At 39.7% G+C, this 13,367-nt stretch overlaps 1 protein-coding gene across 4 annotated transcripts in view; it reads left to right on the top strand.

The window, feature by feature from the left end:
* The window catches only part of CTNNA1 (catenin (cadherin-associated protein), alpha 1, 102kDa), a 150,934-nt gene that overhangs the window by 93,523 nt on the left and 44,044 nt on the right, over positions 1 to 13,367 (top strand). For all 4 annotated transcript variants that reach the window (XM_011997243.1, XM_011997244.1, XM_011997242.1 and 1 more), the window contains 2 exons: positions 9,368 to 9,448; positions 10,640 to 10,792. In XM_011997243.1, the coding sequence (XP_011852633.1) occupies positions 9,368 to 9,448; positions 10,640 to 10,792 (234 nt within the window). The remainder of the gene's footprint in view (positions 1 to 9,367; positions 9,449 to 10,639; positions 10,793 to 13,367) is intronic.

Genomic DNA, 13,367 nt, shown 5'->3' with positions numbered 1-13,367 from the left:
GGACAGAAGTCTTTAAAACTACTGACGGTGTCTGTGAAACAAGAAAATCGTTGGCCTTTTTGGTTCTGAGGGATTCATCCCACTGGGCAGATCTAAGAAGTAATTGTCTTGGGTAAAATTTTTCTGTTTTAGTGTTGTGCTAGAGTGAGAGCTGTGAGACTCCAAGGTCCCTTCCTTACGGCCCTGTGTAAAGGTGCTGTGAAAACTGCAGCAGTGCAGGTGTGTGGTTTGAGTTCTCCTAGAAGTGATCCCAAGATAGGATTAGAAGTACAAGAGGAAAAAATGCCTATGAAGTACAAAGGGAGACAGAAGGCAGCAGGAATGCTCTGCGAGTCTTCATACCACAGGGCGGGTCTGACACCTGTGAAGGGACAGGGGAAGCAAAGAAGATGAGATCGGCAGTGTGGTTCTTAGACAAATTTTGTAGGCTGAATGGAAATTCCCAAGCCAAAGTTGCCAGTGAACAGACTCTTGAGTCCTTAGCAATGAGCCTGCACTAGTACGTCTTCTCTGTTCCTTCTTGCTGGTTAAAGAAGGGAAGGAAACAAGTCCTGGTTTAGACCCTGGGAATGCTGCTCCCCTCTGACCTTAATCCTTTTTATAGTCTCTCTCAATAGGCTAGAACTTCTTAACCTGGTTCCATAAACTGTCTTGTGAAATTTTTTTGCTTGTTCATTTTTCTGTGGATAAGGTTGAGTCCAATTCCTACAGGGTCTCTCACCCTAGGTTTCAGAGCTACTGTTCTACAGGAACTTGCCCCCAGAAGTTCTAAGGACAGTAGTCTCATAGGAGTGGTCTCTTTTAAATTTCTTAAATGAAAATAAGCCCTTGGGATATTGTAAATGCCCTTATTGAAGTCAGCTATCTTCTGATGAAAAAAACCCTTTGTCATGCAGGAGAAGCTGGATTAAACTCTTCTCTCATGTAACCACTTTAGTTCCTTGGGGAGAAAAGCATTTTAGTCAATTGGATTAGAGCCACCACGATTAGGAATGAGTTGTGTGTTAACATGCAGAAGGAAAAGCATCTCCTTGCCCTTAAACTCTTGGTTTTTAGTCTGCTTGGCCTACCTCTTATATACTAATAAATGGAGACTGCTTAAATTATATTATCTCAGTACTATTATAACAGATTTGTGGGCAAGGAAAATTGCCCAGAGAAGCATCAATGCAATCAAGAGTAATTATTTTTTGAAGGCCTCTAAGGAAGTGGGCAGTAATGCTTGCAGTATCATGGTGCCCAGAATGCACAGCCCCTTCCAGGTCACCAGCCATCTTTCTCACCTGCCCACTCTTTGGGTTCAAGAGGTTCAGGCTGTGGAACCAAAGAAGAAATGGAGTTTGCCTTAAAATTGGTAGAGTACAGAGTTCCCATTGATGGAATTTCGTATCATTTTTTGGTTTTTATCTTTCTTTAGCTAAAGGGCTACATACCTATTCTTTTGAAACTTTTTCTTGGTTTCGCTGTAGAGCAGCTTTCTTCCACAAACATAGGCCTTTGACTTAAACTGGCAATACTACTTCTGGAAGGTACTGTCCATATGATCCGTTTCAATTTTCAGTGCTTTAGATGTTCATGATAAGGCAAAGGAGAAGTAAAATCTAACCCATCTCCTCTTTGTAAATGGTTTTGAGCAAATCAAGTGAGTCAAGTGGCAGGGCTTAGTTGTCTGCATTCCTCCACATGAGAGTTTGCTTTTCGTATGTATTGCTGATTAGGTAGAGTTATTCCCCTACTAGGAGAAGCAAATGTACAGATATATTCATGAAATTTCCTATTCTTCTGTGGGAGGGAGGGTAGAGAGGGAACTTTATATTTGCTTTATGCTAAAAAGGCAAATGTTTCTTTCATCATACCCAGCTCCAAAAATTGTGTATGCCCTGGCACCAAAGTGTTGCCCAGAGGTGTTTTGGAGAAGCATGTTAAAATAAACCTTGTTGCTGGCAGTCTCAATCTCTGCTTTAAAATAAAAAAGATAGCTGGCCAGGCACAGTGGCTCATGCCTGTAATCCCAGCACTTTGGGAGGCCGAAGTGGGTGGATCACGAGGTCAGGAGTCCAGACCAGCCTGGCCAAGATGGTGAAACCCTGTCTCTACTGAACATACAAAAATTAGCTGGGCACGGTGGCAGGAGCCTGTAATCCTAGCTACTCAGGAAGTTGAGGCAGAAGAATTGCTTGAACCAGCGTGGCAGAGGTTGCAGTGAGCTGAGATGGAGCCACTGCACTGCAGCCTGGGTGACAGAGTGAGACACCGTCTTAAAAAAAAAAAAAAAAAAAAAAGCCATTTTTGGGGTGGAGGTCCCAGATTTTGTGGGTCTTATGTCCTCTGCTAAGAACCTTTTAAGGTGTTAACTGGCAGCCACATACTTAGGCCTATGCTGTAGCCAGACTTGTGTTAGGGTAAGTGGGTTTTACTAGCCTGTCTTTTTTTGAAGGAGAAGGGAATCTTTCAATAGTAGAATGTCTACGTTAGACTACCAGAATCTCCATTTCTGCCTGGATCCTTGTCTCCATCCCTGCCTTCTGTTGATTTTATTTTATTTTGTGTGTGTGTGTGTGTGTGTGTGTGTGTGTGTGTGTTTTCAGACAGTGTCTTTGCTCTTTCACCCAGGCTGGAGTGCAGAGGCATGATCATAGCTCACTGTAACCTTGAGCTCCTGGTTCAAGTGATCCTCCAGAGTAGCTAGGACTATAGGCACATGCCACCATACCCAGCTAATTAAAATAATTTTTTTTTTTGGAGAGATGGGGTCTTACTGTGTTGCCTAGGCTGGTCTCGAACTCCTGGCTTCAAGAGATCCTCTCACCTTGGCCTCCCAAAGTTTCCGGGATTACAGGTGTCAGCCACCATGCCAGCTGATTTTGATGTTTAAAGTCCTTTTGTTATCTTGTTAGTAAACACAACTGAGAAAGCAGTAGAAAGGGATTCTGGTTACACTAACAATAGTAAGTGGTGTTTCTTTGGATGCACCTTACACATTTTGGGACACACCCTTCTAGTTTTGGATACATGTGCACTTCAGCAGTTGTTGCTGTTGGGGAAGTTTCAGGGTCAGAATCATGTGACGACCTGCTTCCCTTGTATTTTGTGCCCAGGGCTAGGTAATTCAGCCAGAAATCTTGGAGCAGTGCACCTAAGTTGGGCATTAGGTTATGGAAGATCTTCCATAGGAGTTTGGACAGATGAACATTTATACTATGAAGATGTTTTATTTCTGCTATTATAGACATCAAAACAAAAATAACAGAAGTTGTCTTGAAGTTTTTGTGTTTATTCGTTTGTTTTTGAGACAAGGTCTCACTGTGTTGCCCAGATTGGAGTACACTGGCATAATTGTGGCTTACTGCAGCCTTGACCTCCCAGACTCCATTGATCTCCCTCTTTAGCCTCCCAGATAGCTGGTACTACAGGTGCGTACCACCATGCCTGGCTAATTTTTTGTGGAGACAGGGTTTCATCGTGTTGCCTAGGCTGGTCTTGAACTCCTGGGCTGAAGCTCTCCTCCCACCTCAGCCTTCCAGAAATCGTTGGGATTACAGGCATGAGCCACCATGCCCAGCCCATCTTGAAGTGTTGGGTTAAAGCATAGACTGAAATTTTTATGGCAACCCCCCCTTTTTAAAACTCTTCTTCTGCTAGTGGCTTCATTGTGTTCATGTTTCCCCTCTCCTCTCTGTGTAGCATGCTTTATTGTTTATTCTGAAATACATAGCCAAGTTTGGGGTTGTCCTTCCTTTCTCCTCTCTACATTTCTGAGTAGCTTTTGATGTAGATGTATTTCCTCTTACCTGCATAGATGGCCCAAGGGGCTATACAAAGCTCTTTGCACAGGATAAAATTACAAGGTAAGATACCCATTCATACTTACTTGAAGAATCGTTCAATATTAGTAGGCTCTCTGACCCAGTTTTCTAAATTTAAGGGGTTATACGTTTGCATGTTTGTTGGCTAGATGCTAGCACTTCTGGTTGATGAAGCTTGGAAACCATCATCTGAGAACCCTCTTAATAGATTCTGGGCTGGAGGGGCAGTGACAAGTGATATGGCAAGGAAGAAAAAAAAAAGTTGAATATGTGATATTGTTAATGCAAAGAAAATCCATAAAAATTTGGCCCAAAGAGAACAAGATCATTTCTTACCTGTAAGGTTTTATAGCAGCATGTCAGCATTCCATCTGCAGTTGAGATGTTGATTCCTCCTTGTATTGCACATTGCTGAAAGGAGCTTCCTGAGGCTGAAGGGGAAGCAGTGAGGTAAGACTGTCCTCCTCGAGAGCTCGTTTTGATACTTGTTGTGTTGTCTGTGTATGTCTGCAGTGTCTGTTCTGCTCTTTGTAATTTAAGCAGAGGCACTCTTTGAAAAGAATTTAGGAATACAGGACTATATAATCATTGTATTCTAAGATTGATCTACTGTTGAGCTTTGCATAAAGCACTCCCAGCAACTCTTGTTACAGGTTCAGCTTAGGCAGAGCCCACCAGCCATTTATGGGCCAGGTAGAACAACCAAGGTCAGATTGCTTCTCCTGTTATTCATTAAATGTATGTTGTACGACACTGTTTCCCAGCCCACAGCAGGCCTTTTAGCCCTACTCATGAAGACATGTATCGACTCCCTAAAAGATGCTAGTTTCCCTTAGTTTTCAAACATTTTTCTTGATATTCTCTTTAAAGTTCTCTTTCCTCTCAGAAACCTTCTTGGTTGTGAGCAACAGCTTGGTTATCACTTCCTTTCTCAAGATCTTCATCTCTTGCTTTATTGAAGGTCTGTACTGTATGAATGACAGCCCCAGTTCTCTTTTGTGCGGAGGTGAAGATCCTGCACAATTCTTTCCATTCTTTATTGTCTTGGGTAGAAGAAGCTTCAGATGCTCATTCTTATTTGGTCTTGTAAAATGCCATAATTCATTGTTTGTTGTTGTTGTTTAATTTTCTAATGGCTGAGGAGGTATTTTATCTAACTAATTAGATCATCCTGTTAAACTAATCAGACCTCACTGTTTGTTACCTTTTTAAACAGTCCTTAAATGTTAAGGGTTAAAACACTGTATTTTACCCTCCTCTACCCACCTCAGGCTTACTCTAGATTGAAATGAGGATAGAAAGCAGAGGTTTATTTGAAGTCTTATATTTTAACTAGTGACAAGGAAGCAGAGACTGATGACTTGCCACATAGATTACACATGAAGTCCTATGTTTTTTAAACATGTCTCTAATTGGTTATTGATTTCTCATTTCATTCATGTCCAGTGGGAGACAGACAAGTCAACAGGTAATTATCCTAAGGTATGATTTGAGAAGGTCTTTGAGAGGAAACATGAGGTGGTGTGGGAGCATTCTGTGGGGACACTGAACTTGAACTTAGGGCTGAGGTTGGCCAGTGGAAGCTTCCACAAGGAAGTAGTATCTCATCTGAACGATAGGTAGGAGTTGGAAGGAGGGGAGAAGAGTATTTTAGGTAGGTGAGAGAGAGCACAGCATGTCTGAAGAACAAAAACGTATGTGGGTAGGTCAGCATGGAAGATGGCAGAGTGACCATAGGTTCATTAAAGCAGTAGGAATGACCAGGTTCCCTAGGGAGAATGTGTAGAATAAGAAGAAAAGAAAGCCTTTGTTTGGCGGAAGAAATTATGTGGATCTTTCAATTTAGAGCACTTTTTCTCTAAGAAATACGGTGGAATGATACTTGTTTCGTGCAGTCAGTTTGAGTAGCTTTTTTGTAGGTTCACCTGCAAACTTTTGCCTTTTCATTTAGGGACTAAAATGTGCCTTGAGATGCCACCAGCAATGCCAGGAACATATTTCATCCCTTCCAGACTAACAAAGGTTGGAGTAAAAAGTTTCCTCACTACTTCCAGAAATAGTTATATGCTACAGGGTTGCTTTTCCTAAGGCTATGTTTGAGTAACTTAATTTTTGTCCAGTTAATGCTAGAAATAAAAAAATCATAACTTTAATCTCAAAAGAAGAATCTTGTTTTTGTTTGTTTGTTTTTTGAGATGGAGTCTCGCTCTGTCACCTAGGCTGGAGTGCAGTGGTGCAATCTCGGCTCACTGCAACCTCGGCCTCCTAGGTTCAAGGGATTCTCCTGTCTCAGTCTCCCAAGTAGCTGGGATTACAGGCACACGCCACCACGCCTGGCTGATTTTTTAATTTTGTAATTTTAGTAGAGACGAGATTTCAGCATATTGGTCAGGCTGAAACCAAAGGTTTGAGCTTTGAGGCCAAAGGTCTCAAAAATCCTGACTTCAGGCGATCCACCCACCTCAGCCTCCCAAAGTGCTAGGATTACAGGCGTGAGCCACCGCGCCTGGCAGAATCTTGTTTTAAGATGAGCAAGCTTTATACTTTCCTCAAGCTCATTGTTAAGGTTGTGAGTGTGTCTGTGTGTACTCATCTCTATTACATTTTAAATGATTGGTACCCTAAACTTGCTCTTTGGACTGTATTTTTCTAAAATTATGCTGTGATTTTAAAATAGTCTGTCTAGTATAACTTAAAGGGCTTAGTAAATAACTGCTCCTAAACTGCCCCCCTTCTGATTAATGAGGCATAAACCTCTATTTCCTGCAATAACAAGAAAGACAAATTGATTTTTTGGGTAGTTTGACAAAGACAGAATTAACAGATTCATGGTGTGGGTTGCATTGCATCTTAAAGTGAATTTTGCTGTGTGACTGTAATTCTTTCAAAAGTCAAGTTCAAGGATTTGGTTTTACATAACTTGAACAGTAAATCTTTTTACTCAAATTGAGAAAATTCCTGGGCTTTTCAGGTTGTAGGGGATTGGGCTTTCATGAAGTCTACATGCTCAACCTTTGGCTTTCAGATTCTAAGTGTTTTCCAGAACAAATGATCTATTAGAAACACCAGAAAAATGTGGCTAGGAACAATGGCAAACTTTACAGGGTTTATTTAGAGAAATTTTCTTGAAGTGAGTGCTTGAGTATCTTAAGGAATATGCTGAGACTTTCCTGATTAAAGCATTAATTGTGAAGTCAGTTTGATTGTGATTCAGTTTTAGCTACCTTTATCTTAGATTCTGGTATTTTGAGCTTTAAGATTGTGAGTAAATAATTGCACGTCTCAAGCTGACTAATGTCAACAAGAAAGAGTCAAACTCTGTAGAATGTTTGAAGAAATAAATATTCTAGGGCCCAATATGAGTGGCCAGGGCCCAAGGCACAGTCTCAAGAACGTATTCCCAAGGTGATTGGGTCATACCTTGACTTTTTATAGGTAGACAGCAGTCAATACATGTAAGGTGTACATTGGTTTGGTCCTGAAAGCCTGGACAGTTTGAAAGGATTGGAGGGGGGCTTCCAGGTCATAGGTGGATTCAAAGATTTCCTGATGGCAGTTGGTTGAAAGGATTAAGCTCTCCCTGAAGAGCTGAAGTCAGCAGAAAGAAATGTTTGTAGTTAAGATAGATGGGGGCGGGAAGCCAAGGTTCTTGTTATGTAGATGAAGCCTCCAGGTAGTAGACTTCAGATATTAGATGGCAAATCAGATGCCTTTTATCAGATCCTAAAAGGTGCCAGACTCTTAGTTAAATTTCTCCTAAATCAGGAAAAAACCTAGAAGGGAAGGAAATTCTCTGCAGAATGTAGATTTTCCCCAAAAGTGACCAATTTGCAGGGCGATTTCAAAATATTAATATTTCAGAGAAATACATTTTGGGGTTAACAGTTGGATTTCTTTCAGGACCTGCTATCTGCCATGTGATGTTATACTAGAGTCCGGTTGGAATTTGGTACCTTATTGCTACAAATAATCTGCTTTCTCAGTCTTAGATTTCTGTTTTAATGTTAGTGCTGGTCAGTTGTGCCTGAATTCCAAAGGAAGGAGAGTATAATGAGGCACATCCGACTCCCTCCTTCCCATGATGGCCTAAACTAGTTTTTCAAGTTTACTTTGGAATGCCCTGGCTGAGAAGGGGATCCATTCAGTTGGTTGATTGACATTCATGGCCCTGAATAAATCAGTTTATTCCTGCAGGTAGAAATCTTCCTATTTGAATGAGTTTTTGTTGAGACCTCTCCTCCCCATCAATATTAATGGAATACTTAATTTTATTGGCAGTACAAGAGTGCTGGGGGGAACGGGTTAAGGAATGAGACCATAACCAGATTTGATAGTGACCATATCAGTTTTACTTATATTTAAACTCTTACTGTTCCCTGTTGTCTCCTTTCTGCCCTTTGCTAAGTAACCTATATCCGTCAATATTTATAACAGTCTACAGAGAGATAGGTGGCATTTTCCCCAATTGACAGGTAAGGGATAAGACATAAAGTGAATAACAAATGTCCATTAAAGGCACTTAGTAAACAGATCTCCCCATTCCTAACCATTCATCTGCTCTACTGGCTTATGTACTAAGAGCATACCCATATCAAAATGTCTTGAGGGCATCCAGAGGGGGAACATTGGGCTCAATTCCTTTGTTCATTTGTATCTCTCCTGTGATTTACTGACATGTTTTTCAGAAAGAACCATGTTTGTTTTGTGAAAACAAGCTTTTAATATACTTTATATATACTTTATAGTGTAACCTACATGATGTAGGTATTTCCAGGGACACAACAATCTCCACCTGGGATTTAAAAAAAGACTTTTGTCCCTTTTCTTTCAACTGCTGTCTATTTTATTCCATCTGATTTTGCTTAGAATGTTACCCTGGCAAATCTCAACTTAACACCTTGACCTCTGAAGAAATGCTGTTTTACATACTACTTCAAGAGTGACTAGTAGGTTCTTTTCTGTGCAATATAACTGCACTAAAGCTTAGCCTAGGATTTTTTTAAAATAACCAAAGTAATCCCACAAAGCATTATGATTTGAGCTGCATAATAAACATTATTAGCTCTGACCTATCAGGTACATCTTAGTTTTTAAATGTGTTGTTTCACATTGTTTCAGTGCCAGGTCCCATTTTTCACATCTTGACATTCTTCAAATCTCAAGAGTTCATCAAAATCAGGTGTACCCTGTTCTTGCTGCAGTTCAAGGAGAGCTGCTTCATTAATAAAATTGGTGTATGCTGAACCTTGAGTAAAAATATAAATTTAATTTTTAAAAGCCAAACTTTAAGCAAAGCTCTTTGTCTCTTGGCTTCTCTTATTTTGGCAAAACTCCCTTAATTCCAATCATCAGATAATGTGGAGCCCAAGAATAAAAAATAAAAAGGTTGGGTTTTTATGAATAAAGCCACATATCACCCCTCTGCTCCCCAGTATTTTCCGACTTTGGGTTTAAGAAGTTGTACTGTTTTTTCAATGTTGACATGAGCACAAATAGCTATAGGCTGTCATTAGGTTTCTGTGTAAATGAATAATATGCTCATCTCTTTTCCTTTTATCCAGGCTGGACGTAAAGAAAGAAGTGATGCACTCAATTCTGCAATAGATAAAATGACCAAGAAGACCAGGGACTTGCGTAGACAGGTAATCTGGATGAAAGTGCTGATTGTTTTTCTAAGTTCTCAATTTTGTAGTTTTGATTAAAATCCTAATAAGCACTGGCCTTATATTTTTTTATTGAGAGAAAGGATGGATTTTCACAAGAAAGGGCCTATCTTTGTTTTGTTGCTAATATGCTTCTTAATGGCTAATCAGATTTCATGAAGACATGGAGTAATACAGTCTCACTGTGTTGGACTGAATAAGTTAGCTCTAGTGTGAAAGGCATGTACAGGTAGGAAAATAAATTTAAAACGACTTGGTGACCTGTGAAAATAATACTGAAGGATCTTGTTGTGTTGGCTATGTACAATAGAGACAGAAATTTCAGTTATTTATTTGACTTGCCCTATGCTCATTACACACTTGCAGTTCCCTTAGATCCTTGGTGAAGTGTTTTCAGTTCCAAATATGGTAGGTATAGAGATATTTGAGGTGCTGAATTTTCTGAGTTAGTAAATAGAGAATAGATAAATCGAGCCTTTTAATGATAAATGACCCCATTAACATTTTGGAGTCAAATTGAGTTTTAGTCTTTAAAGAGGTTAGGGTTGATTTTATAAAATAATGTATTAAGACTTAAGTTGTAATACAGACAATTTTTAAGAGATAATAGATAGATATTTTATTGCTTATGTCTGATATAAAACAAAATTAAAGATAGAATATATCTTTATTCAGTTTCCTTTTGGTGAAGCAGTATCAGAAATGGTTATAAAGAGAACCTTAAGTTTTAAGGTTCATAGTGTGTGAATCTTTCAGATAAACCAGATAGCTCCTTTTTCTCTCTTCTCTTTTTATTTAGCCAATTAGGCTAATTACATATATTCCAAGGCTATGTGCCAGTTCAACCCAGAGCTGCTTTCTGTTCAGCTTTTGTATTATTTAAGTTGTAAGCCTTAGTTTTGTAATTCCCAAGAAAAAAGGATATATTGTCTTAAAAACTGAGATTCTGTTGCTGAAATGCTGTAACTACAGTAATGTAAACCATTGTCTCCACGATCATATGTTTCCTGTGTTGCAGATTATGTAACTGTATGGCTTACATGAGGGGTCCTCATGTAAGTGCGGCCAGTCTACCATAAGCTTTATTAAAGTGTACAACAGAATAAAAAGCAATCTATTTAATACCTTTTTGGTAGAAATAAAATCAAATTTTTACAATTTAATTATTAGCTCCGCAAAGCTGTCATGGACCACGTTTCAGATTCTTTCTTGGAAACCAATGTTCCACTTTTGGTATTGATTGAAGCTGCAAAGAATGGAAATGAGAAAGAAGTTAAGGAGTATGCCCAAGTTTTCCGTGAACATGCCAACAAATTGATTGAGGTAGGTGAATTAGCAGTTTCATTGATGTGTAGGCAACTTGGTGAAGTGTGGTGAGTTTTAATCACATTATTTAATTAGCTAAAATTTGTAAGGGCTCACTTAACATACAACACGTATGAGATGATAGTCTTTCATTATCACTTAACATCTAGGGAAAACTACCATTTTGGTCACTTTACATTAATTATGTACATTATTAAATATTAACAGTTCCTATCCTGGAAGCCTAACATCTCCACTTAATGCAAATAAAGGTAAATCATGACATGACTAGACTCAAAAGATAGTATAGAAAGCAGCAGTGCCTGAGAGCCAGAGCTCAGGAACCATACTGCCTGCGCTTGCATCCTGACAAGTTAACCTAACCTTCCTCAATTTCCATTTCTTGTCTGTAAAATTAGGACACTAATAATATCTGTCTTGGGATTATTTTGAGGACCTAAATAGATGATGTATGTCAAATGCTTAGCTTTATGCCTGAGACACAGACTCAGGCATAAAGTGGAAAAACTGAGCCCTGACATGGGGCTAATTAGTTATATTTGCTTGGTAGAAATCTGTATGTAAGTGGTTGGTTTGTAGGGTGGCAAGAAGAAAGTGAATCGTGACTTAATTCCCAGGTAAGTTAGGCTTACTTCTCCTTTTGCTAACTGATATTATGTTACTTAATTTATTCGTTATTGCTGTGTTTTGGAAATGGGATGCAAAATAAGCATGTATTCAAGTTATTTGATTTTATAATCTTAATGCAGAATATCTAATACTTCGTAAAGATATTCCATAGACCATATGGTAAGCTGGTCATTGTGTAAAAACAGAAAATGGGACCTTATGTAAAATGTGTGTCTCGTACTTTTGGATTTATAGTGATACTAGGCCATGTTTTGTTTTGTTTTTGTTTGTTTGTTTTAAAACTGAGTGTTGCTCTGTTGCCCAGGCTGGAGTGCAGTCGTGCAGTCTCAGCTCATTGCAATCTCTGCCTCCTGGGTTCAAGCGATTCTCCTGCCTCAGCCTCCTGAGTGGCTGGAATTACAGGCACCCACCACCACGCCCGGCTAATTTTTTTGTATTTTTTTTTAGTAGAGATGGGGCTGGTCTCAAACTCCTGACCTCAAGTGGTCTGTCCGCCTCAGCCTCCCAAAGCGCTGGGATTATAGGCGTGAGCTACTGTGCCTGGCTAGGCCATGTTAATACCATAAAAATTTTCCAAGGAAAACATCAGTAATCACATCGTGCATTACTAATTTTACGTCGTTTTCTTTGAACATTAATTTAGTGTTATTCTGACCTGAATTCATTATGTACAGAATACATAGGTCAGTCTTCTATTTACGTTAATGATTCTGGCATTTGAAACTAAAATTAGAAGACTTCGATTTTGTTGTCTCCATTTGGCATAATCTTGTTCACAATAGTCACATGACAGCATGAGGTGTAACTTCCAGATACACAAAGATTCCGCTCAGGAAGCCAGTGTCCTATAGGTAGCATATGTATTAGAAAGTTCTTCCGCATGGTAGGAAGCAAGGATGCTGCCAGCCCAAGGCCTTGGGTGCCAGCGTGGTAAAGGGCTCAGTGTGGCAGCAGAAGAGAGGGCAGTCCTTGTCTGTGTTGGAGCATCCTTTATTAGGGCCAGCTGCATCATCCTCGGCCTCTCCAGCCTAAGAGAGCTGACATTTGCTGAGTGCCTATTGTGTATCAGCTATGTGCAAGTACAGTGTACTTCCCACAACATTTCTCAGGTAAGGAAACAGGCTTAGAGAGGTTAAATAAGTTGCCTAAGTTCACCTGGCTTACATCCCTCCAATAATGAGCACTGTGCACTCAAGGCTCACTGGCTTAGTGGACAGCCTAACACCCCACTGAAGCATTGAGTGGGCCAGGAAGTATTGGAGATCTTGCTCCAGGAACTTTTTCCAAGGTTATATATTTTATTTTATTTCATTTAATTCTGAACACTACTAATCAAGGGCCCCCTAGAATTGAGAGTTTGGTGTTCCCCATCACAGCTCAGTTCTGACCCCTTTCTAACCTCTCTTCTCTCCACACCCCCACATACATTAACTATGCATTAAATGACACATGGCTTTTCATTGCTTGAGGCATAACCATAGGCTTTGTAGTCCCATTCTGCAAACAGTTAAATTACATTTACAGTCATAGAGACAGAGGATGTATAATTGTGTATGTCCATGAAAAGGAAGTGAATTTTTAAAGTGTTGTAGAAGCCTCAAATTCCTGACTTATGGCAGAACTTTATTCTTCAGTGACAAGGCTTCTCCTCCCCTACCACTTTTGTATTACAATGAAACACTTTGAACTAGTCAGTGACTTGTTTTAAGCAAAGGTAAAATATTTCATTGTGAGTGTTAGTTTCTCGACTGCTTCATTTCTTCTCATTCTCTTCTAACTGGATTAAATGTCTGCAGGCCAACTTTGGTTTTAAGGGCCATTTGCCATTTTCCCTGTGGTGTAAGGGAAGTAAGAGTGCTATATGAAAGCTGAGCAGGGCTGATGGTGATAAACCTCTGGCAAGAAAGGAGAGGACCAGACACTGCAGCCTCTGAGAAGTCTG

The sequence above is a fragment of the Mandrillus leucophaeus genome, unplaced genomic scaffold (genome assembly GCF_000951045.1).
Source record: "Mandrillus leucophaeus isolate KB7577 unplaced genomic scaffold, Mleu.le_1.0 Scaffold534, whole genome shotgun sequence".
NCBI lineage: Eukaryota > Metazoa > Chordata > Mammalia > Primates > Cercopithecidae > Mandrillus > Mandrillus leucophaeus.
Note: the sequence above shows the minus strand (reverse complement) of the source record. Positions and strands in the feature narration are given on the sequence as shown.